This window comes from Macaca thibetana, chromosome 15 (genome assembly GCF_024542745.1).
Source record: "Macaca thibetana thibetana isolate TM-01 chromosome 15, ASM2454274v1, whole genome shotgun sequence".
In the NCBI taxonomy this organism is placed as follows: Eukaryota; Metazoa; Chordata; class Mammalia; order Primates; family Cercopithecidae; genus Macaca; species Macaca thibetana.
This window is the reverse complement of record NC_065592.1, coordinates 28,043,922-28,070,796: the sequence shown is the minus strand read 5'-3', so window position 1 is coordinate 28,070,796 and position 26,875 is coordinate 28,043,922. Positions and strand designations below refer to the sequence as shown.

General features: G+C 36.0%; 1 protein-coding gene across 9 annotated transcripts in view; it reads right to left on the bottom strand.

Moving 5' to 3' along the window:
* The window catches only part of SHOC1 (shortage in chiasmata 1), a 98,510-nt gene that overhangs the window by 58,598 nt on the left and 13,037 nt on the right, over positions 1-26,875 (bottom strand). For 3 of the 9 annotated variants that reach the window (XM_050761415.1, XM_050761414.1, XM_050761416.1), the window contains exons 4-7: positions 11,797-11,950; positions 11,172-11,283; positions 9,383-9,536; positions 1,009-1,116 (exon numbers count right to left, since the gene is read on the bottom strand). In XM_050761415.1, coding sequence (XP_050617372.1) covers positions 1,009-1,116; positions 9,383-9,536; positions 11,172-11,283; positions 11,797-11,950 — 528 coding nt within the window. Of the gene's footprint in view, positions 1-1,008; positions 1,117-9,382; positions 9,537-11,171; positions 11,284-11,796; positions 12,205-12,254; positions 12,423-26,875 lie in introns of those variants that run through there. The other 6 variants (XM_050761421.1, XM_050761422.1, XM_050761418.1 and 3 more) reach the window with 4 other exon arrangements.

Sequence of the window (26,875 nt, the reverse complement as noted above, 5' to 3'; positions counted from 1 at the left end):
AGCACAGAATTATACATTTATGGGGTATACTTGAAAAAGTGATTCTCATGTATTGCTAACTACTAAGTGTGGTTTTATTACTTTCATAAGTAAAGCAGTAAACTTTCAAATAGATAATTCAGATGATCCAATTATAAATGTAATTCAGTAACAGTGCCATCAATATAGTTAAGAAGTAACACAATTTAGCATTGTACTGGAACAAAAGATGATTCTAAGATTCCAAATTTGGTAGAATAATAATATTAACGGTAATGATGACATAGAGAATGATATGATTGCTTTGGGAGATTAAAAATTCAAATTTTTAAAAAATGTGACAGTGGTCAGCAAGATTGCTAATATTGAGATAAAATATGAAATTTCATTTACTGAGCTATAATATTTTAAGGTTTCTATTTTTAATATTAATGCTGTTTCCTCCATTCCTCTTCTACAGTCTTTGTAACTGCCATCTATATATTATTCAGTTTTTTTGTTTGTGTTGAGACAGAGTCTAGCTGTTGCCCAGGCTAGAGTGCAGTGGTACAATCTCGGCTCACTACAACCTCCACCTCGCCAGTTCAAGCCATTCTCGTGCCTCAGCCTCCTGAGTATCTGGGATTACAGGCGTGTGTCACCATGCCTGTCTGGCTAATTTTTGTAGTTTTAGTAGAGATGGTGTTTTGCCATATTGGTCAGGCTGGTCTTGAACTCTTGACCTCAAGTGATCCACCCACCTCAGTCTCCCAAAGTGCTGGGATTACAGGCGTGAACCACCACACCAGGCCTATTATTCAGTTTTGATGCCAGTAGAATTCTGAGTTAATAATAGCAATAAATATAAAGGGGCAAATAAGAAAAAAATGACATAGGATTATAACAATCAAATTTTAAACATGGAAACTGACTCACAGTACACCGTATATGTGAATGTACTGTACTTTACATCATAAATCATAAATAGGTAATCATAATATCATAAATAGGTAATCCCCGATAAGCTCAATGATTTATCAAAATTTCTACCTGGTTTACTGCACTCTTCTGGTTCACTCTGGTTTTGAATGGTCAAAATCTCTGTGGAGCTGAATTTTATGTCCCCGATATCCTCAATTCCATGCTTGTTAGTAAGATCTGAAAAGGAAAAAACTCTACTATTAGCAAATGTACCATTACATTAATTTTCTGTAACCTTGTTCAGTAGCATTTTCCTTTTAAAGTATCTTTATTATTTTATTGCATGTCAATTTTTCCTTTTAGAGAGAAGTAGAGATTTATACTTCTGAAAAAAATGTTAACTTAGGTAAATAACTATTCCTCCATGCACACTCCTTGTTACCCTGCAACTGTCAATCAAAATTACCAAAGGAAAATAAAAATGGCAAAATCTACATAATCACTGGAAGGTAAGATAGGGTGGGCAATCCATAAGCCACAAACTTCAAAGAATGAGGTTGCTTTGAAGGGTTTCATCTCTATCAGTATATGATGACTTTCTATGCCTTGCTTACCTGGAACTCTACTTGTCTATATTAATACTGCTACTTTGGCTTTCTTTTTTCTGTCTTTTATCTCCCTTCTTCCCTCCTTCTCTCTCTTCCTTTTTTCCTCACTTCCTCCTTCCTTTCCAGCTGCCTGACACATTTTACCTATCCCTTTTTTATCTTTGGCCCGCCTTCCTTCCGTCGTTCCTCCCTCCCTCCCTCCCTCCTTTCCTTCCTTCCTTCCTTCCTTCTTTCCTTCCTTCCTTCCTTCCTCCCTCCCTCCCTCCCTCCCTCCCTCCTTCCTTCCTTCCTTCCTTCCTTCCTTCCTTCCTTCCTTCCTTCCTTCCTTCCTTCCTTCCTTCCTTCCTTCCTTCCTTCCTTCCCTCCCTCCCTCCCTCCCTCCCTCCCTCCCTCCCTCCTTCATTTCCAGCTGTCTGACACATTTTGCCTATCCCTTTTTTATCTTCTGGATCTTTTGGCTTTCTTTCTTCCCTCTCTTCCCTCCCTCCCTCCTTCTCCTCCCTAGATGTCTGACACATTTTGCCTATCCTTTTATTTTCCCCCCCTCCCTCCCTCCCTCCCTGCCTGCCTGCCTGCCTTCCCCAGCTGTCTGACACATCTTGCCAGCCCTTTATTTTTTACCTTTGGCTTTTTTTTCTTTCTTTTCTTAAGGCTCAACTCCTGTAAACAACATATGCAGTGGTTTTTTATTGTAAGACATAGATTTTGTATTTTGTTGTTTGAAATTGTGATGCATCTTACAATCTGTATGTGCATTTAGAATGTTTCTTTCTTCCCTAAAAATTCTTAAGTTGATAATACATCTTGCAGTTGGTAGGATCTTTCAATCAGACATATGGTCATTATATCTGCTTTTTAAATTTAATCTACGAATCTATCTCTCTTTTAATAGAGAAGCTTAACCAATTTATATTTACTCAAACAAAGGTGATACTTTCATAATCTTATTTTATGCTTCCAATGCCTTTTGCTTGCTTTGCTCTCCTTTATTTCCATAGAATTAATTATATTGCTCAGAGTTTTTAAATTTTTTTTCTCTGTTAGTTCAGAAGTTATACATGTTATCAACTTTTAAGGGGAACATGTGGAGGATGTGCAGGTTTGTTACATAGGTAAACATGTGCCATGGTGGTTTGCTGCACAGATCATCTCATCACCTAGGTATTAAGCCCAGCATCCATTAGTTATTCTTCCTGATGCTCTTCCTCCCCCCTACATCACCCCCCGATAGGCCCTAGTGTGTGTTGTTCCCTCCACCATGTGTCCATGTGTTCTCATCGTTCAGCTCCTACTTATAAGTGAGAACATGCAGTGTTTGGCTTTCTGTTCCTGCGTTAGTTTGCTGAGGACGATGACTTCCAACTCCATCCATGCACCTCTGCAAAGGACATAATCCCATTCCTTTTCATGGCTGTATAGTATTCCACGGTGTGTATGTACCACATTTTCTTTATCCAATCTATCATTGATGGGTATTTATGTTGGTTCCATGTCTTTGCTATTGTGAATAGTGCTACAATGAACATCCACGTGCATCTATCTTTGTAATAATTTATATTCCTTTGGGTATATATATACCCAGTAATGGGATTGCTGGGTCAAATAGTATTTCTGCTTCTAGGTCTTTGAGGAATCGCCACACTGTCTTCCACAATGTTTGAACAAATTTTCACTCCTACCAACAGTGTAAAAGCATTCCTTTTTCTCCACAACCTCACCAACATCCATTGTTTTTTTACTTTTTACTAATAGCCATTCTGACTGGTGTGAGATGTTATCTCATTGTGGCTTTGATTTGCATTTCTCTAATGATCAGGGATGTTGAGGGGTTTTTTTTTTCATATTTGTTGGCTGCATGCATGTCTTCGTTTTCTTCTGTTTTTTGGTTGTTGTTGTTTTTTTTTTTTTTTTTTTTTTTTTTTTTTTTTTTTTTTGAGACAGAGTCTTGCTCTGTCACCCAGCCTGGATGGAGTGCAATGGTGTGATCTCAGATCACTGCAACCTCTACCTCCCAGGTTCAAGTGATTCTCCTGCCTCAGCCTCCCAAGTAGCTGGGAATACAGGCACATGCTACCATGCCTGGCTAATTTTTGTGTTTTTAGTAGAGACAGGGTTTCACCATGTTGGCCAGGCTGGTCTCAAACTCCTGACTTCAAGTGATCCACCCACCTCGGCCTCCCAAAGTGCTGGGATTACAGGTGTGAGCCTCTGCACCTGGCCGTATGTCTTCTTTTGAGAAGTGTCTGTTCATGTCCTTTGCCCACTTTTGGGAGTTGTTTGCTTTTTTTCTTGTACATTTGTTTAAGTTCTTTGTAGACTCGGGATATTAGACCTTTGTCAAATGGATAGATTGCAAAAAATTTTCTCCCATTTTGTAGGTTGTCTGTTCACTCTGATGATAGTTTCTTTTGCTGTGCAGAAGCTCTTTAGTTTAATTAGATCCCATTTATCAATTTTTGCTGTTATTGCAATTGCTTTTGGCATGTTCATCATGCAATCTTTGCCCATGCCTATGTCCTGAATGGTATTGCCTAGATTTTTTTCTAGGATTTTTATAGTTTTGGATTTTACATTTAAGTCTTTAATCCATCTTGAGTTAATTCTTGTATATGGTGTAAGAAAGGGGTCCAGTTTCACTTTTCTGCATATAGCTCGCCAGCTCCCCCAGCACCATTTATTAAATAGGGAGTCCTTTCCCCATTGCTTATTTTTGTCAGGTTTGTCAAAGATCAGATGGTTGTAGGCGTGTGGTCTTATTTGAGTTCTCTGTTCTGTTCCATTGGTCTATGTGTCTGTTCTTGTACCAGTAACATGCTGTTTTGGTTACTGGAGCCTTGTAGCATAGTTTGAAGTTGGGTAGTGTGATGCCTCCAGCTTTGCTCTTTTTGTTTAGGATTGTCTTGGCTATTTGGGCTGTTTTTTGGTTCCATACAAACTGCTTGCCTGTTGTTGGTGTATAGGAATGCTAGCAATTTTTGCACATTGATTTTGTATCCTGAGACATTGCTGAAGTTGCTTATCAGCTTAAGAAACTTTTGGGCTGAGAATATCTTATTTTAAATCAATGCATTATCATTAATTTTATAATATATGCATTTCAATCTTTTTTATCAATTAAAAAAGGCTACATCTCAGTTCTCCTATTTTTAGAATAAGAAATTTAGCATATTTTTTCACCAAAACTTTCTCCCTTTCAAACAGATTAATCTAATTAAAGCTGAGATCTTGGGGATCTTAGAAATCTCTAAGATCTTAGCTTTAATTAGATTAACCTATGTTTCAAATGAGGTTATAATTGATTTCTTTCAAAATTATCTGGCTTTTGTTTCAAGAAAGCAAGAAACACATATATTAGTTCTCCCCTCTAAATCCTATAGAATGACAGTAGCCATCTATAAAATATATAAAGTGAGGAGAAGGGGAAGAAATATTCATCTACAGTTCAGAGATATTAACAGAATCCTAGGAGATAAAAAAAATTTTTAAAAACTAGTATATAAAGCAGAAAGTTTTACTTCTTTTACTAAAGTAAAAGTTTTACTTCTAGCAATAGCTCCTATTGGACCAATCTTCCTGTAGATAGCATTTATAGCTCTCAACAAAATATGTAAAATGACTATCTGAAGGTACTACAGTCTAAAGCATGCAGAAATGGAAAGCAAATTGATACTGAGTAAATTTCCCATTTTTACAGCTTTTCACTTGAAGGGATGATATATTTGGTACTAGCTGGGTCAACTAGAACTTGGATAAAAATCTGCAGTCTTATTATCTTGAAGAATTAGAGGACAGTTCTACCTGAATTAGAGTTCAGGGTTACCACAGCAGCTGGAAGATAAAGGAAGAAAACCAGGAAAGTAGAGAGCAACAGAGGAGGAGCCCCAAACTCTATGTATAAACTCTGCTTAATAAATCTCTGGATGATCCCTGAACTACACATGTATGGGGCAGATTGAAAGCATATCAGCTAAGGTTATGTAAAGATTTCAGCTCTTTCCCACCATAGTAGAGACAAAGTTTACAGTTTGAGTTCAGCCAAGTTAACAGCCCACTAAAACAAACAGAGAAAGTCAACTCTCTTCAAAGGAACATAGCAAACTAGTTTCTGTAATGTATCAGGTGCAATGTCAGGATACAATCCAAATGCATTTAGTAAAATGAAGAAACAGGAGCATGTGACTCATTCTCTACAAAAAATATGTTACTGGACACTAACCATGAGATGACTCAGATTTTGAAATTAGTATCCAAAGATTTCAAAGCAATAATAACATAACATAGTAATCACTATGCTAAAGGATGTAAAGAAAAATATGGTTGTAATGAATGAGCAAATAGACATTCTTAGCAGTGAAAGAGAAACTATAAAAAACAACAAATGGAAATTTTAAAAGAATATCTGAAATAAAAAATTCACTGGATGAACTTAACAGAAAATTAGAGGTGACATAAGAGTCAGTGAAATTGAAGACAGAGCAACAGGAATTACCCAATCTGAAAAACAATAAGAAAAAAATTGAATAAAAATGAACAGAGGCCAGGTGCAGTGGCTCATGCCTGTAATTCTAGCACTTTGGGAGGCCAAGGTGGGAGGATCACTTGAGCCCAGGAGTTCAAGACCAGCCTGAGCAACATAGTGAGACCCCATCTCAACAATAAAAAAAGAAAGAAAGAAAACATGAACAGAGCTTCAGTGACTGTGGGACAATTTATCTACCTAGTTTTTTAAAACTATATATCTTTGTATTTTTGTCATAAAATATAATTCTGTGGTAATCAAGAACTACTCACAAAGCAATAAGCTTGCTCAGTTGCCTTCAATGATGAATTCCACTAAACATTTTTAAAAAATCAACATCAATTATTCAGTCACTCCTAAAAATAGAAGTAAAGTGAATGATGCTTAAGTCATTCTATGAGACCCATATTATTCTGATACCAAAACCAGACAAAGACATCGCAAGAAAATAAAACTACAGACCAATATTTCTTATGAATATTGACACAAAATTAATAATCTGGTTTTAAAAAAGTGGGATTTATTGCAGTAATGCAAGGTTGATTGAAAATCCCAAACTCAGTGTAATATACCATATCAAAAGGATAAAAAATTTTAAAACCATGATTATTCAATAAAAAATAAGAATTCTAAAAATAATTTAAAATCCCCAACAAAATACTAGTATATTGTATTTGACAGCCTATTACAAGGACTATATACCATGATCAAGTGAGATTTTTTTCCCCCTGAGATGCAAGGATACATATGCAAATCAATAAATGTGATACACTACATTAATAGAGTGAGGGACAAGAACCATATGATCATCTCAGTAGATGCAAAAGGGCATTTGACAAGATTCAATACCCTTTCATGATAAAAACTCTCAAAAAATTAGGTATTGACAAATACTGCCTAATATTACCACTTCTATTTAGAATCTAAAAAGCCAAACTTATAGAAACAGAGAATAGAAGAGTGGTTACCAGGGGCTAGGGTGTAGGGGAAATGAGGAGAAGTTGGTTAAAGGGTATAAACTTTCAGTTATAAGATGAACAGGTTCTAGAGACCTAACATACAGCATGGTGACTATAGTTAAGAATAATGCATTGTACACTTTAAATTTACTAAGAAAGTAGATCTTAAGTATTCTCATCACATACAAAAAGTAACTATGAGCTGATGATATGTTAATTACCTTTTTTATGATAAACATTTCACAACGTACATGTACATCAAAATATGTTATACACTTGAGGTATGTACAATTTTGTCACAAAAACACTTCCTTAAAAAATTCAAGTAATCCCAAAGGCAGAAAAGGAGGAATTGAGAAACAAAAACAAATGAGACAGCTTATAATTCAATAATAAAAAGAAAAATAACCCAACTAAAATGGGCAAAGGATCTGAGTAGACATTTCTCCAAAGAAGATATACAAATGGCCAACAGTATGTGAAAAGATGTTTGACATCCTTATCCATCTGGAAAATGCAAATTAAAACCACAATCAGATATCACTTCACACCTAGTAGGATGGCTATAAAAAAGTTATATAATAACAAGTTTTGGAGAGGATGTAGGTAATTGGAACCCTCACACATTGTTGGTGGGAATGAAATAGTGTAGTTACTTTGGAAAACAGTCTGGCAATTCCTCAAAAAGTTAAACACAGAATTACCATTTGATCTAGCAATTCCACTCCTAGGTATAGATCCAAGAGAAATGAAAACATGTGTGGACAAAAACGTGTACATGAATGTTCACAGCAGGATTACTTTTAAGCTAAAAGGACAGCCTAAGTATCTATCAACAGATGTACAGACAGACAAAATGTGTTATAGTCATACAATGGAATATTGTTTAGCTATAAAAATGAAGTACTGATACATTGGATAATGTCAATAAATTTGAAAATATTATGCTAAGTGAAATAAGTCACAGATCACATATTATATGATTCCATTTTTATTGAATGTTCAGAGTAGGCAAATCCATATAGTTTTCCTTACACTTTGAGCATGGGAAATAGGAAGGGAGTTATGGCTGGAGATATCCCTGTAGCAGGCAATTTTATTGCTGTACTAAGCAGTTTTATTGTTATCACAACCCAAAGGTAGCTGGAACACTGCCTACCCCCTGAACTTTCAATAGTGTGTATAACTTTCCTTGTTAGAAGTCCTCTGTAGCAGTGACTCTGTTTTACTTAGTACAGCAGCCAAGTCAAGTGAAGGTTGGGAGTTTAACAGTGTAATCACTCAGTAAAGTCATTTGTTGTCCTTTACATTAGCATTTATGGAGCTGAGATTTTTGTCCTGCCAATAAGCCTATGGCCCACCCTGCATTTTGAGATCTACTATATTTGCAAGTTCTGGTATGGAGTTGATCTACTTTCCCTGGTTGGCTTTTCATTCCCTTGCTTTGATTTGTAGGCTGAACAGTAATTCCCTAATTTAGTTTTAACTGTAAGAATTCCTTCGAGTCTGTGGTCTGTTCATGGCAAGCATCCCTGTTCTCAATTGATATCACAGATCCCCCTTCCTTTCTTCCATGATATTATATTTCATTGATCATTTTAAATGAAATTTATGAGAGGGCAGTTAAATATTTGGGCTCATACTGTCATTAAAAATAACTCAATAATATTTACTAAGACTAAATGGGATGAAACCACCTCAGTTCTAAGTTATGACTCTCCTAGTCACCGACTCCACGAATCCTTACTCTGAGCTCTTTATTGTGAGCCTCTCCATAGTTAACTATTGTCAGTATAGAAGTTAATAATGTTTTATTGTTTATAAGAAAACAACTCTTTAAAAAATGTGTATAGTCATAGGTGTTTTAGTTTTATTTGTATAATTATCTTGAAATGGTTAAATTTCAGAGAAGTTTCAAACCTGGAAGTCATATAAAGAGAATGACAGCTGGGCGTGGTGGCTCATGCCTACAATCTCAGCACTTTGGGAGGCTGAGGTGGGCAGATCACCTGAGATCAGGAGTTCAAGACCAGCCTGATCAACATGGTAAAACCCTGTCTCTACTAAAAATACAAAATTAGCTGGTGGTGCATGCCTGTAATCCCAGCTACTTGGGAGGTTGAGGCGGGAGAATCGCTTGAACCCAGGAGGTGGAGGTTGTGGTGAGCCAAGATCTTGCCATTGCACTCTGGCCTGGGCAACAAAAGCGAAATTCTGTCTCAACAACAACAACAACAACAAGAAAATGACAGTGAGAAAATAATCTCATCAAAAGTAATACTGAGATTTCATCATATAACTTGCAGAACATTTTTACAAAATCTGGAGGTTCAGAAAAATTTTAGTAAACAAGAACCTATGTAACAAACATTCTTAAGTGGTTTTTACAAGTAATACATTTTAAAATTAATTCTTACCTCTTTCGAAAAGCTTTTCACTTTCATCTACATAGTTTATTATTTCTGGCACTAGGTTTAATAACTCCTTCAGTTCTGAGAGTGATGGAATATCAATTTCTGGTTTGAGGCTTGGAGGTATTAAGAATTCATACTCAATAAGAAAACTTGATGGCTGAAAAAACATATAGTTTAAAAAAGTTTTTAGGGAGGCTTTCCAAATAAATATTTTTGAAATCATAAGTGGACAAAGTTTGCTTAAATGATGTACTGAATTTTAAACTAAATCCACATTCAAAATTGTTAAATCTATATATACTCTAAAAAAAAAAAAAAGGGAAATGTAGCAGCTAAAAAGACGTTCTATTATAAGCAATGTTCTCTCTGAGTATTGTATTTTATGATCACTCATTACGTTAGTGATGTACAATATCCCTAGATGCAGAAATAGCTTCTTTTTGGCTAATAGCAAATTGTAAACATTTTAAATTAAAAACAGTCACTGCAGTAGATAAGAGATAATAAATGGGGAGAAGTGAAAGGAGATCATGGAATGGAATAGATCTTTACTGTGCTCCATGGAGTGTTTCTCTTTCATTCCAACAGAACTTGACTCCTCAACAAAAGAGATTAAGTCCACAACTCTCAGGGTTAACATGGCAGGCAAGAGGTACTAGAGGAATGGGGCCTATTGGTGAATTAACATTTTTACCATCATGTTAAAATTTTTATTGTAAGGAAACCCGTTAAGTGCTTTAAGTCCATTAAAATCCCCAAATATAAAACATTTTAAGTTGTCCTAAAAAAAATGTTTTTTGTTTGTTTGTTTGTTTGTTTTGAGATGGAGTCTCACCGTGTTGCCCAGGCTGGAGTGCAGTGGCGCGATCTCGGCTCCCTGCAAGCTCCGCCTCCCGGGTTCACATCATTCTCCTGCCTCAGCCTCCCGAGTAGCTGGGACTACAGGCACCCACCACCACGCCCGGCTAATTTTTTGTATTTTTAGTAGAGACGGGGTTTCACCATGTTAGCCAGGATGGTCTCGATCTCCTGACCTCGTGATCCACCCGCCTCGGCCTCTCAAAGTGCTGGGATCACAGGTGTGAGCCACCACACCCGGCCAAAAAAATGGTTTTTAAAGTAGCTTTGTGAATGCATCTAATCAATATGGGCCTAGATTTCTGAGCTTGTCCAACTGCAAAAAGTTATTGCACTCTCAACAGCTAGAATTCTTTACATACTGATATTATAACCATTTTGTGTGCTATTGAAACTAAATGCATCATTAAGAAGTTTGGCCTTTAATATGCAAAAAATGCTATCATCCTTGTTAAACACTGGCAGAAAACTAAAATTCAGTTTTGGACCATCTATATCCTTACTTCACAATATTCTCATTAGCTCAAGTACTATGTTTTGTGTATAACTCACAAATCAATATTTCTAGTTCCAGTGTCAGTTTTTTAAACTAGACATGACTACTTAATTTCCTATACCAGGCATATTGATTAGAATTATTGGAAGAGATTTTAAAGTTCCCTATGACTGGCCTGCACACCAGACCAATTAATCAGAATATGTCTGTGTAGAACTCAGGCTTCAATATTCTTTTAAACTATTCAGGTAATTCCAACATACAGCCAAGGCTGAGAACCACTATTTAGAAGGAAATTTGACTTCTTAATTGATACATGTTCATTCAATTATGAAATATTTTTAATCTGACAATTGTAGACAATGTATATTACAAAAATTTTACAAAAATGTGCCTTACTACTTTTACTAACATGTCATTGAAAGCCAGCATTACAACCTCATTTAAACGTATTGTATCTTCTAGTTTCTCCTGACAAAAGTTCACTTTATCCATACAAAAATCTTCTTTCACAAAAGCTTCCAAAGTTTCTTGAAGAGAGAAACAGTCCCTTAAAAAAAAAATACATTAATTAGTGTTTACTAAAAGCAAGTCACACACTAAATGTAGCCAACCAAAACACATAATCACTAAAATTAAAGTTGAGGTAAAACAATGATAAGAATTATTGGCTGGGTGTAGTGGCTCAGGCCTGTAATCCCAGCACTTTGGGAGGTTGAGGCGGGTAGATCACCTGAGGTCAGGAGTTCAAGACCAGCCTGGCCAACATGGTGAAACCCCGTCTCTACTAAAAATACAAAAATTAGCTGGGCACAGTGGCGTATGCCTGTAGTCTCAGCTACTTGGGAGGCTGAAGCAGGAGAATCACTTGAGCCCGGGAGACGGAGGTTGCAGTGAGCCGAGATTACGCCATTGTATTCCAGCCTGGGCGACAGAGCAAGACTCCGTCTAAAAACAAAACAAAACAAAATAAAACATTATTGATAACATCTAAGCTTGTGATCATGCAAAAACCTTTTCACCCCTTAAAAATATTTACAGCATTGGTCAATTAAGTAAGTACCTGGAAAAATTAACTTCTGTGAAGATCTGTCCTTTGAAATCTAAAAGAGGATCCTTTACCAAAAATAGTTTTAGTCTACTCAAGAGAGTATGCAAAGTTGGTAGGTGTTTTCTATTACTTACAAAAAGTATTCCTTTATCATCAATAAATAAATCTGAAAAGAAACAAGAAACATAAAGGAATAAGAAAAAAACTAAAAGTTATCCAAAGGGATCTAGATAGTTAATGTAATCAGTCATTAGATACAGTTGGGTTTCTCAATCACATTTTAAACTCTTTAGTTCTTCATTTTACTGTGCATATACAGCATGTAGCATAGTACTGGAACAAAGGCAAAAGTGCAATAAATTTTAATATTATCTAGGACACTGAGTAGCCAAATATCTCAAAAGAGCTGTAATGGCTAATACTTTATCAATAAAGATTAATCAGTGGAGGAAAGTATCTTATGGACTTACACTTCAAAATAGCCAGGAGTAGCCTAAGCAAAATTTTAAAGAAATAAAAGTATTTGACTTCTGCTGACCTTGGTCTTCTCTGCATCATTTTACCTCTTAATATCTCCAATTCATCCCCCAGAGTCTCTGACATGTAGGGAATGGAGATGGTCTACAGTGCCTACAAATTAGACTGATTCTATTATTCTCAAGTTATTCATACATGATTGCTATAAAATTATTTACAGTGAAAGTTATATAGCAAAGAATCTACTCAAGGAGTGTGATACAGCTTATGTATTAAGAAACACTACTGCTAACAGTTAATTTCTGGAATACATTTCTCCTCTTGGTCTCCACCCTGCCATGTATGGGTTTCTTTAGAATCTTGGCTAGTTGTCTAACAGCTTTAACAGTTTCTAAGTCACAGGAAGGAACATAAAACTTGCCCCCAATTCTTCAATAAGTTTTTGAGTAGAAAGAGAAAAAGAAAAATATAAGCTCAGATAACTACTCAAAAAGCCAAGCTCCCAGAAAAGAAAGCCATCCTGAAGGGAGAGCAATGGTTTCTTGTTCTGGGTATTGACTTTTCGGTTAAGTGATGCTGAATGGCATGAGAAAATAATAGTATGGAGTTTTCAGGTAGTAATGTCTCCCACGGTCAACTACATAATTGGTATACAGGCAGCAACGGAACATCCCTTTGCTTGGTGCTAACTTGATATGTCTTAAGAGACCTTGTGGTATGAACTAGCCTCCTAAGAGATATTATTTATCTGAACTTAAGTTCCCAATAATCTCATGGCCAAAAGCTTCTTATGACACACCAAAGGAAGTCAGTCAATCAATTCCATGTCTAAGGAGGTCTTATCTGAGATAGTTAAATATGGTTTACTGGTATAATCCATTCTGTAAGTATTAATGAAATCACATTAACAGTAAAAACCCAAACAGCATTAGTTTATATCCTATATCCACCTTCTGCTCCTAAACAGATCCTCCAGCCATCTTCCCTATCTAGGAGCCTCATTCTGGTATTTCTGGAACTAAATAGCTGACATCTGAAGTCAGTTATGTGGTCTTGTTTTCCATGCACCTGTTTTTAATGAAACCACTTGAGGGCAGCATCACACCACAACCAATATTCTTTGTAATTCTACCAAGATTGTTTATAGCAAGAGGGCCACTTCCTTACCTTCTTCGAGTCATACAGCATGCCCTGGAGTTCTTATTTTACTACAGCTAATATATGTACTATACAGATATAAGGAGACTGTTTTCTTCTATTGTAGAGGAATATTAAATTGTCACCAGGAAACAAATTTTTGGCTAGTTAACTATGAAAAGAAACAGAAAAAGGTCTACTAATATGAAAGAAGAGAGGTTTATTCTTTACAAAGGACACTTTTGTCTCCCTAGAAAATTCAAGATAATGAAATGAAAACAAAAGAGTTCACTAAGTAATCTGATAAAAATTATACAATTAATTTTTTGTTAATATGTAAAAACTTCATCATAAAAATTAATAGAAAAAACATAAAAACACCAATTTGTGAACTATCAAGGACTAAACATAAAAATATTCAGAATTTGTATGCAGGAAATGATAAAACTTTATTGAAGATCTTTTTTTAAAAATTTGAAAAAAAAGCAAGATAAAACACTTTCCTAGCTAGAAAGACTATGGGTAAAATTTTAAAGGATCCCATTACCATTTCAAGAGGTCTGTTTTAGAACTTGGAAAAGTGATTACAAAGTAAATCTGGAAGAATATAGTTATGAGAGTAGAAAAAAATAATAAAATAGGAGATTATTTATATATTATAATTATACATTAAATAGTTAAAATTATATGACACTGACACAATAATAGGCAAAAGAGATCATAATAGAAAATCCAGAATGAATTCTAATGTGGTTAAGGATTTAATATATAATGTGAGTAGCATTTCTAATCAGTGGGAAAGAAAGGACTATTTCATAAATGATATTGGGGCAATAGTCAAAACACTTGGAAAAAGATTTTTTATTCCTACTTTTAAACATACATCAAAATCTAAAATAAAATTTATACCTTCAGCTGGGCCTGGTGGCTCATGCCTGTAATCCCAGCACTTTGGGAGGCTGAGGTGGGCAGATCACTGGAGGTCAGGAGTTCGAAACAAGCCTGGCCTACATGGTGAAACCCCCCTCTACTAAAAATACAAAAAAATTAGCTGGTCTTGGTGGTGGGGGCCTGTAATCCCAGCTACTCGGGAGGCTGAGGCAGGAGAATCACTTGAGCCTGGGAGGCGGAGGTTGCAGTGAGCTGAGATCACACCACTAAACTCCAGCCTGGGCCACAGAGCAAGACTCCATCTCAAAACAAACAAAAAAACAAACCAACCAACTAACCAACCCCATGTACCTTCAAGAAAATACAAATAAGTATTTATCTAATTAAGAAAGAATTTTCTAAGTATAAAAGGAATGAAAGAAACCATAAAAGAAAACAATTGGCAGAATTAATTAGGTTCAAGTTAAACACATTTGGAGTTAATACCTTTACATATAAAGATAAAATACATGTCAAAATATAGACAAAAGAGAAAATCATTTCACAAAATAAAAAGATGCAGATGGCCAATAAAGACCAGTAATTCTATTAATTTACTTTTTTATGCCCAGCTTGTCAACAACAGAGATCACCAGTAATTTTAAAGATGCAAGTAAAAATATAATATTTTTGCCCATCACATTGGTTTAAATGTATTACCACAACATCAGCAGTAATATATTCAATGATGATAATGCTGGCATAAACAGGGCATTCTCATACCATACTAGTGGACATATAGCTGAAAAAGCACTTATACTAAATAGTTCAATTTCTAGGAATTCATGCCAAGGAAATAATTAGAAATAAGAATACTTATTTATATATACATTTGCAATTAAAAACATTAGTGGTCTCAAATTTGGAAATGTGTGATGCATACATAAGATTAAAAACTGCAGTCATTAAAAGCCATGCTTTTGTCTAGCACGGTGGCTCACACCTATAATCCCAGCACTTTGGAAGGCTGAGGTGGGAGGATTGCTTGAGCCTAGAAGTTTGAGACCAGCCTGGGCAACATAGGGAGATTCTGTCTCTACAAAAAAATTAGAAATTAGTCAGGCAGGTGGCACAGCTATGGTCTCAGCTACTTAGGAGGCTAAGACAGGAGGATCACTTGAGCCCGGGGGTTTCAAGGCTGCAGTGAGAGGTGATTGTACCACTATACTCCAGCCTGAGAAACAGTAAGACCCTGTCTCAATTAAAAAGAAAAAGAAAAAGAAAAAGAAAAAGACATACTTTTACAGAAAACTCAAGCATAAAATAAAATATTCCCAAGATCATGTTAATATTTAAAAATAATATCATGCATACATAGTATGATCACAATAGCAAAACAATTTATCTTTGACTTACAGAATTATGAGTTTTTACTAAAGGGACATTCTTTATATTTAAGATGTAGATATCTTAACCTAGGTAGAAAAACATAAAATTCAATCCTCATTCACGATTAAAAGCTGTTATCAAACTAGGAACAGAAGGAATCTTCCTCAACCCACTAAAGGAAATGCTTCTAACGCTTCACCGTTGAAAATGACATACACATGAAATGTTAGAAGCATTTTCTTTACCATCAGAAATAAGATAGCAAACATCATGGCTTCTACTGAACAAAGTTCTAGAGGTTTTAGTCAGCATAGTCAGACCAAAAAAAAAAAAGATGTAAATATTGCAAAGGAAGAAATAGCCATCATTTACATATAATATGATTATATATATTAGAATTAGTAATTGGAAATACTATGAGAGTCTAAGAGGTAGCTAAATATGACAACACTATAAAAATCAACTGCCTTTTCTTATATACAAGCAATAAACAGAAACTTTAATTTAGAAATATAAATAGTAACGGCAGCTAAAATAGAGTACTTATGGGTAAATCTTAGATATGTAACACATTTCTGAAGAAAATAAAAAAATATATAAAAATAAATGATATATAAAATCTTTATGAAGAAAAATTTTTAACTTTATTGAAAGACATTAAAGACCTCAATAAATGAACAATAGGAGATTCAGGAAGAGAGAACAAGAGAAAAAAATCATCAAAGAAATAATTCTAGAAAATGTCTTAAAACTGAAGTGCATAAGTATCTACATGGAAGGATATACCATGTATCAAGCCTAATATATAACAATAGACCCACAAAGCACACACCATTGTGAAATTTCACAACACTGGAAGAAAAATATCATTCAAATTTTCAGGATGAAAAGATCTTGTAAAAAATATTTAGGAATCAGAATGGCACTGGACTTCTCAACAGCAATACTGGCAGCTAGAATCGAATGGAATAATGCTTTTGAAATTCTGAGAAAAAAATATAATCTGGAATCTATAACTAGTCAAACTATCAATTAAATGTGAGGATAGATTTAAGACTTTTTGGATATGGAAGTTTAAAAAAAAATTTACTACCTACATTCCTATTCTCAGGAGGCCATGAGTAGAAGTACTCTACTAAAAAGAGGTAATAAACTGACTAAACTGGCAGCTACAAGGTTGAAGAAACAGGAGGCCCAATACAAGAAAGAAGTGAACAGAATCCTCAGGGATGATAATGATAATGACTTGTTCTAGAACTAAAATCCCCAAAGATAAAATTATTGGTACACTTGATGCTTCAATGTATTAAGAAGAGATTTAGACAAACAGGGGAGAGTTTCAGGATCAAGTTCTATGTACCAAATACATAGAAAACAAAATAAAACAAAAAACCAGAAAACCAGCATTAACTTCACAGAGTACAGTAATTTCCTCTTATCTAAGGTTTTAGTTACCCCTAGTCAACTGCAGTCCAAAAATATTATATTGAATGGAAAATTCCAGAAATAGACGATTTATACCTTAAATTGCACAGTGTTGTGAGTGGCATGATGAAATACAGTGCTATCCTGCTCAGTCCCACCGAAATGTGAATGATCCTTTTGTGCACTGTTTCCACACTGATATGCCACCTATTCATTTGTCACTTAGTAGCTGTCTCAGTTATCAGAACGATTGTCCCTGTATTGCAGTGCTTGTGTTCAAATAACCTTTGTTTTACTAAATTCTCCAATTTTATTGTTAGCTATTTATTGCTGTTAACCTCTTACTGGGCTTAATTTACAAATTAAAATTTATCACTAGTATGTATGTATAAGAAAAAACATTGTATATATTGTATAGGGTTTGGTACTATCAGTGATTTCATGCATCCACTGGGTATTTTGCGATGTATCCCCTGTGGATAAGGTGGGACTATTGTACAAGAAAGAAATTACTGAATAACACAATACTATTTTCAGCTACAAATAGTATTTAAAGACTCACAAGTCTATAAATACAGAATACTGATATAACCAAAGTTATAACTACATTGGGAGGGTAGACCATAGGAAGTGTGGGGGGACGTGGTAGCGACAGTGTAAAAAGAGTGAGGACAGCGACGTCTTTACTTTCATGGTGAGAGGTCAATATATAAGGTCTAAAACTAAAAACATCAGGAAATAGCAGTATAAGCATGTCATACAGATAAATAAATGACAAAAGGAATATAGTCTTTTAAAACTGTTTCAAAGAGTTGAAAGTGGTTGCCTCTAGAGATTGAAAAAATAAGGGGTGGTTGATGAAGTCAGGAAATTACTGCTTTTAAGAAAAGTGTTGGCCATGCGTGGTGGCTCACGCCTGTAATCCCAGCACTTTGGGAGGCCGAGGTAGGCAGATCACCTAAGGTCAGGAGTTTGAGACCAGCCAGGCCAAAATGGTGAAACCCTGTCTCTATTAAAAATACAAAAATTCGCTGAATGTGGTGGCGCATGCCTATAATCCTAGCTACTTGAGAGGCTGAGGCGAGAGAATTGCTTGAATCCGGGAGGCAGAGGTTGCAGTGAGCTGAGATCATGCCATTGCACTCCAGCCTGGGCAACAGAGCAAGACTCCATCTCAAAAAAAAAAAAAAAAAAAGTGTTATATAACCATTTTAACTGATGGTGTGGAAAATATCAAATGACACAGAAAAGTGTTTATAAAATCTAAGTAAAAAACACACTAAAAAGCATACAAATATTACCTTTGGCTGAATATAATGAAGAATTATACCAAAGATTAAAACTCTGGGTTTTGGCTGGGCACAGTGGCTTAGGCCTGTAATCCCAGTACTTTGGGAGGCCAAGGTGAAAGGATCACTTGGGCCCAGGAGCTCGTGACCAGCCTGATCAACACGGGGAAAACCTGTCTCTACTAAACATACAAAAATTAGCTGGGTGTGGTGGCATGCACCTGTAATTCCAGCTACTTGGGAGGCTGAGGCACAAGAATCACTTGAACCCCAGAGGCAGAGGTTGCAGTGAGCAGAGATCGCGCCATTGCACTCCAGCCTGGGCGACAGGGCAAGACTCTGACTCAAAAACAAAAACAAAAACAAAACAAGCTTGACAATATTTTCAGGGACCCAAGTTCTTTCCACCTTTCTTTTTGTATTTTTATATTTTGAGGTAAAATACGCCTATTAAAATTTACTATCTTTACTTTTTTTTTGAGACAGAGTCTCACTCTATCATCCAGGCTGGAGTGCAGTGGTGCAGTCGCGGCTCACTGCAACCTCCGCCTCCCAGGCTCTCCTGCCTCAGCCTCCTGAGTAGCTGGGATTACAGGCACACGCCACCACTCATGACTAACTTTTGTATTTTTAGTAGAGGTGGCCATGTTGAGTAGAGGTTCACCATGTTGACCAGGCTGGTCTCATTATCTGCCTGCCTCGGCCTCCCAAAGTGCTGGGATTACAGGCGTGAGCCACCGCGCCCAGCCCATCTTTACTATTTTTAAGCGTACAGTTCAGTGGTAATAAATACATTATGAAGCCAGGCACGGTGGCTCACGCCTGTAATACCAGTACTTTGGGAGGTCAAGGCGGGCGGATAATGAGATCAGGAGATCGAGACCATCCTGGCTAACACAGTGAAACCTTGTCTCTACTAAAAATACAAAAAATTAGCCGGGCATAGTGGCGGGCGCCTGTAGTCCCAGCTACTCGGGAGGCTGAGGCAGGAGAATGGCCTGAATCCGGGAGGCTGAGCTTGCAGTGAGCCAAGATCGCGCCACTGTACTCTAGCCTGGGGGACAGAGCGAGACTCTGTCTCAAAAAATAAATAAATAAATACATACATACATACATACATACATACATACATACATACATTATGTTCTTTTTCCCCCCTTATCCCCCTTCCTTGCTACCCTTCCCTGCCTCTGGTAATCACCATTCTACTCTCTAACTTCATGAGATTCACTTTTTTAGCTTCCACATGAGTGAGAACATACAATATTTGTCTTTCTGTGCTTGGGTTATTTCACTTAACATAAAGGACCCCAGTTCCATCCATATTGCTGAAATGACAGAATTTCATTCTTTTTTGTGGCTGAATAATATTCCATTGTATAGATATACCACATTTTGTTTATTCATCCACTACTGGGCACTTAGGTTAATTACATATCTTGGCTATTGTGAATAGAGCTGCAATAAATATGGGAGTGCAGATGTCTTTTTGATATAATTTCCTTTCTTTTCCAGAAGTGGAATTGCTGGATCATGTGGTAGTTCTATTTTTGATTTAGCTGAGAAGTCTCCATACTGTTCTCCATAGTGGCTTTTCTAATTTACATTTCCACAAATGCTGTACAAGAGTTCCCCTTTCTGCACATCCTTGCTGGAATCTGTTATTACCTTTTTGATACAAGCCATTTTAACTGGGGTGATATTTCATTGCGTTTTTTTTGTTTTTGGGTTTTTTTTGAGATGGAGTTTCGCTCCTGTTGCCCAGGCTGGAGTGCAGTGGCGCAATCTTGGCTCACTGCAACCTCCACCTCCTGGGTTCAAGCAATTCTCCTGCCTCAGCCTCCAGAGTAGCTGGGATTACAGGTGGCCACCACCACACCTGGCTAATTTTTGTATTTTTAGTAGAGACGAGGTTTTGCCATGTTGGCCAGATTGGTCTCAAACGCCTGACTTCAGGTGAACTGTCCAGCTTGGCCTCCCAAAGTGCTGGGATTATAGACATGAGCTACCGCGCCTGGTCAGCTCATTGTGGTTTTGATTTGCATTTCCCTGATGATTAGTGATGTTGAGCATTTTTTCATATATCCGTTGGCCATTTCTTCTTTTGAGAAGTGTCTGTTCATATCTTTTGCCCATTTTTAATTGGATTATTTGCTTTTTGCTGTCCAGTTGTTTGAGCTCCTTGTATATTGTGGTTATTAATCTGTTGTCAGATGGATAGTTTGCAAATATTTTCTCCCATTCTGTGGGTTGCCTCTTCACTTTATGATTGTTTCTTTTGTTGTGCAGAAGCTTTTTATCTTTATGTAAACCTATTCATCTATTTTTGCTTTGGTGGCCTTTGCTTTTGAGATCCTATACAAAAAAATCTTAGCCCAGACCAATGTCCTAGAGCACTTCCCCAGTGTTTTCTTCTAGTAGTTTCATAGTTTCAGGTTTTAGATTTAAGTCTTTGATCCATTTTTATTTGATTTTTGTTTATTGTGAAAGATAGGGATCTAGTTTCATTCTTCTGCATATAGTCATCTAGTTTTCCTGGCACCATTTATTGAAGACTATCTTCTCCTAATTGTATGTTCTTGGTGCCTTTGTCAAAGATGAGTTAGCTGTAAATGAGTGGATTTATATCAGGGTTCTCTATCCTGTTCCATTGGTTTATATGTTTGTTTTTATGCCAGTACCATGCTGTTTTGGTTAATAAGGCTTTGGAGTATATTTTGAAATCAGGTATTGTGATGCTTCCAGCTTTCTTCTTTTTGCTCAGGATTGCTTTGTCTATTTGAGGTCTTTCGTGGTTCCATTTAAATTTTAGGGTTTTATTTTTCTATTTCTGTGGAGAATGTCTTTGGTATTTTGATAGGGATTGCATTGGATCTAAATTGCTTTGGATAATATTGCTATTGTAGCAATATTAATTCTTTCAATCCATGAGTATGAAATACTTATCTTTCCTTTTTTGTGTGTCCTCCTCAATATCTTTCATCAGAGCTTTATAGTTTTTCTTGTACAGGCCTTTCACTTCTTTGGTATTTTGATAGGGATTGCATTGAATCTGTAAATTGCTTTGGATAGTATTGTTATTTTGAGAACATTAATTTAGTAATATTCTTTCAATCATGAGTATGAAATATTATATCTTTCCTTTTTTGTGTCCTCCTCAATTTCTTTCATCAGAGTTTTATAGTTTTTCTTGTATAGATCTTTCACTTCTTTGGTTAAAATGATTCCTAGGTATTTTATATTTTTTGTAGCTATTGTAAATGGCATTGATTTCCTGATTTCTTTTTTAGATTGTTCACTGTTGGTGTATATAAATCTACTGGTTTTTGTATGTTAATTTTTTTTTTTTTTTTTTTTTTTTTGAGATGGAGTCTCACTGTCACCCAGGCTGGAGTACAGTGGTGCAATCTCGACTCACTACAACCTCTGCCTCCAGGGTTCAAGTGATTCTCCTCCTTCAGACTCCTGAGTAGCTGGGATTGCAGGTGCACACAGCCACACCCAGCTAATTTTTGTATTTTTAGTAGAGTCGGGGTTTCACCATGTCAGGCTGGTCTCAAACCCCTGATCTCAGGTAATCCACCCACTTTGGTCTCCCAAAGTGCTGGGATTAGAGACGTGAGCCACTGCATCCAGCCGTATGTTGATTTTGTGTTCTGCAACTTTACTGAATTCATTTATCACCTCAGTTTTTTTGGTGGAGTCTTTGGGTTTTTAACATTTTTCTTTCTAAATATTATTTTAGGTTCAAGGGGTACATGTGCAGGTTTGTTACATGGGTAAATTGCATAAATCCTTGGTTTTTCTAGTTATAACATCATGTCATCTACAAACAAGGCTAATTTGATTTATTCCTTTCCAATTTGAACGCCCTTTATTTCTTTCTCTTGCTCAATTGCTCGGGCCAGGACTTCATGTTTTATGTTGAATAAAAGTGGTGAAAATGGGCATCCTTGTCTTATTTCAGTCCTTAGAAGAAAGACCTTCAATTTTTCCCCATTCAGTATGAAGTTAGCTATCATATATGGCCTTTATTATTTTGAGGTATGTTCCTTCTATACCTATTTTGATGAGGGTTTTTATCATAAAGAGATGTTGAATTTTATCAAATGCTTTTTTCAGCACCTATTGAAATAATCATGTGGTTTTTCTTCTTGATTCTTTGAATGTGATGTGTCACATTTAATGATTTGCATATGTTGAACCATCCTTGCATCCCTAGGATGAATCCCACTTTATCATGGTGAATGATCTTTTTAATGTGTTGTTAAATTCAGTTTACTAGTATTTTGTTGATGATTTTTGTATCTATGTTCATTGTTGATATTAGTCTGTAGTTTTCTTTTTTGTTGTTGTGTCTTTGTCTGGTTTTGGTATCAGGGTAATGCTGGCCTTGTAGAATGTGTTTGGAAATACTCCCTCGTCTTCAATTGTTTTGAAGCATTTAAGTAGAATTAGTATTAGTTCTTTAAATGTTTGGTAGAATTCAGCAGTGAAGTCATCAAGTCCTGGGCTTTTCTTTGATGAGAGACTTTTTATTATGGCTTCAATCTTATTACTCATCATTGGTTTGTTGAGGTTTTCTATTTCTTCATAGTTCAAACTTTTTTCCTTTTTTGACATAGGGTCTCACTCTGTCACCCAGGCTGGAGTACAGTGGCATGATCACAGCTCACTGCAGCATTAACCTTCTTAGGCGCAATTAATCCTCCACCTCAGTCTCTCAGGTAGCTGGGACAAGCACATGCCACCACACTTGGCTAACATTTTTTTGTAGAGATGAGGTTTCACCATGTTGCCCAGGCTGGTTTTGAACTCCTGACCTCAAGTGATCCATCCACCGCAGCCTCTCAGAGTGCTAGGGCACAGGCATAAGCCACCATGCCTGGCCCATGATTCAATCTTGATAGGTTGCATGTGTACAGGAATGTATCCATTTCTTCTAAGTTTTCCAATTTGTTGGCATATAGTTGTTCATAATACTCGCTAATGATTCTTTGTATTTCTGAAGTCTTGGTTATTATGTCTCCTTTTTCATTTCTGATTTTATTTATTTGGGTTTTCTCTCTTCCTACTTAATCTAACTAGAGGTTTTATCTTTTCAAGAAACCAACTTTTCATTTTGTTGATTTTCTGTATTATTTTTTAGTCTCAGTATCATGTATGTCTGCTCTGATCTTTATTGTTTCTTTCCTTCTACCAGTTTGGGGTTTGGTTTGTTCTTTCTTTTCTAGTGCCTTGAGGTGCAACGTTATTTTATTTGAAGTCTTTCTACTTTTTTGAAACAGGCATTTATTGCTATAAACTTCCCTCTTGGTACTGGGCTCTTGCCATATCCCATAGATTTTGGTATGTTTTATTTCCATTTTCATTTATTTGTTTCAAGAAATTTTAAGAGTTTCTTCTTAACTTTTTCATTGGCCATTTAAGAGCATGTTGTATAATTTCCATGTGTTTGTGCATTTTCCAAAGTTCTTCTTGTTACTGATTTCTAGTTTTATTTCACTTTGGTCAGAAAAGCTACTTGATATTATTTCTATTTTTAAAATGTTTTCAGATATATTTTGTGGCATAAGATATGGTCTATTCTGGAGAATATTCCATGTGCTGATGAAAAGAATATGTATTCTGCAGCACAAAATACATGATATGAAGTTAGCTATCATATGGGTAAAATGTTCCGTAAATGTTAGTTAGGCCTATTCTAGTGTGTAGTTCATGCTCTTTGTTGATTTTCTGTCTGGATGATCTGTCCATTACTGAGAGTGGGGTGTTAAAGTCCACTACTATTATTATATTGCAGTCTATCCTTTTAGATATATTAATGTTTGCTTTATACACTTGGGAGTTCTGCTGTTGTGTGCATAGATATTTATAATTGTTATATCCTCTTGCTTAACATGATCATCTTTGTCTCTTTTTACAGTTTTAGATTTGTAGTCTATTTTATATAAGTATAGCTACTCCTGCTATTTTTGGTTTCCAGTTGCATGGAATATCATTTTTCATCACTTCGCTTTCAGTCTATGTGTGACTTTATAAGTGAAGAGAGTTTCTTGAAGGCAGCATATAGTTTGGTCTTGTTTTTTTTAATTCCTTCAGCCACTCTAAGCCTTTTATTTGGAAAATTGAGACCATTTACATTCAGTGTTACTATTAAGTAAAGACTTACTACTGCCATTTTGTTGCCCATTTTCTGATTGTTTTAACACTCCTTTCTTTCCTACTGTATTCTTTTGTGGTTATTTTCTCTGGTAATATGTTTTAATTTGGTGTTTTTTATTTTTAGTGAATATATTGTAGGTTTTTGGGCTGTGGTTACCAGGAGGGTTACAAAAAACATTGTATAGATTTAAAAAGTTATTTTAAAGAGATAATATTTTAGATTACAAAGAAAGGAATAGAAACAAAGACAAACACACATACACACAAAATGCTACATTTTGACTAAGTTGTCTGGATTTACATATTTTAATATTACATCTCTTAACAGGTTGCTATCGCTATTGTTTTTGATTGGGCTTCATACTAGAGTTATGAGTGCTTACACACTACAATTATTGTAACAGAGTATTCTCAGTATTCTAGAGAATTCTTAAAATTAAGTATTCATGTACTTAATTTTACCAGTGAATAACTAAAGAAAAGTTTTCTTTTCGTATGTTAATTTTTTTTTCCCTTTCAGATTGTAGTACCCCTTTTAGCATTTACTGTAAGATGATGGGTCTGATGGGGGTGAATTCTCTGAACTTTAGTTGTTTGGGAAAGACTATTTCTCCTTCATATTCAAACGGTAATTTTGCTAGATACAATGTTCTTGGATGACTTTTTTTTCTTTGAGCACTTTGAATATGTTGTTCCACTCCCTCCTGTCTGTATGGTTTTTCATTGAAAAGTCTGTTACCATAGAATTGGAGGTCCTTTATACGTTATTTGCTTCTTTTCTCTTGCTGCTTTTGAGATTCTCTCTTTGTCCTTGACCTTTGAGGGTTTGGTTATTATATACCTTGGGGTAGTCTTATTTGGGTTGAATCTCTTGGGTATTATCAGACCTTCCCGTACTGGAGATTTACAGCTTTCTCAAGCTTTGGAAAATTTTGTATTATTTCTTTCTACCCCCTGCCTTTGCTCAGCTCCCTTTTGAACATCAAGAATACTTAGATTTGGTTTTTGAGGTAATTTTCTGTATCTTGTAGGCAGTCTTTGTTCTTTCACTTTCTTTTTTCTTTTTTCTCCTCTGACTGTATTTTCAAATAGCTGGTCTTTGATATCACTGATTCTTCCCTCTGGTTGTTCCATTCAGATGTTGAGAGCCTCTAATGAGTTGTTCAGCTCAGCAAATGTATTTCTCAGTTCCAAAATTTGTTTGAGTTTTTAAAGTTAACTTTAAAAATTTTAAAAATTCTCTTTGTTAAATTTCTCCAACAAATTTCTGAATTGCTTTTCTGTATTATTTTACAGATCACTGAATTTCCTTAAAACTGCTCTTTTGTATTTTTGGTCAGAGAACTCACAAATGACTTTCTTGTTAGGGTCAGTCACTGGATTTTTGCTTTGTCTTTTTGCAAAGGTCACATTTCCCTGTTCAGTGTTGTTTCTTGTGGATATATGTCTATGTCTTTGCACTGAAGGATTGGTTATTTATTCCAGCTTCCTCTGTTCAACTTGTCTTGGTTTTTATTGGATATATTTTCTTAGCAAATCTTCACTAATATTGCCTTTTTCTTGGCTATAGGTGGTATCTTAAGCCCAGGTTTGCCTTGCCTCTAGCAAATAGTCAGGGCACTGTCTTCTCCAAATGGGAGAGTCTGAAAAACATTATCCCAACAGTGACAGAAGTCTGGCTAGAGGTTCGTGCCCAAGGGACCTGTGGCACAAATTAGCTGCTGTGAATCAGCTCCTTTGCCTGGAAAGGCTGGGGAAGGTAGTCCCTTCTCCCCTCTTTGTCTCTCCTTTCAGGCAGTCATGATGCTTTCCATGGGTTAAAAAAAGAACAGTGTCCTGCCAGGGAATCCAAGATGGAGGGAAAGCTAGTTGACTCTTCCACTCTCACTTTTTCCAGCATAGACACCATTAGTTGGGGGAAGATTTTCCATGTGGTTGTTGTCAGGCAGAATGGGCAGGGTGGGGCATCATGGATGTGGAAGTTGGATTCTCCTACCACCTGCTTGAAGTTTTTTCACTTCTCTGTGTCCCTAGGATCTGTCTCATCCTCATATTTGAGATGTGAGTTGTTGCTAGTGAAAATCTTGGCACTGTATATTCATTTTTGGTTTCCTGTATGAGCAGTGAAGCCAGCTTGCTTCTGTGCCACCGTTTTAAACCATAAGTATGATTACTGCTTTTTACTGTAAACTTTAACAAACTATTTGACTCTCTACACTATATGCATATGCAACTTTATTTATTTTATTTTTATTACTTATTATTATTATTTTTTGAGATGGAGTTTCACTCTTCTCGCCCAGGCTGGAGGGCAATGGTGTGAGCTCGGCTCACTGCAA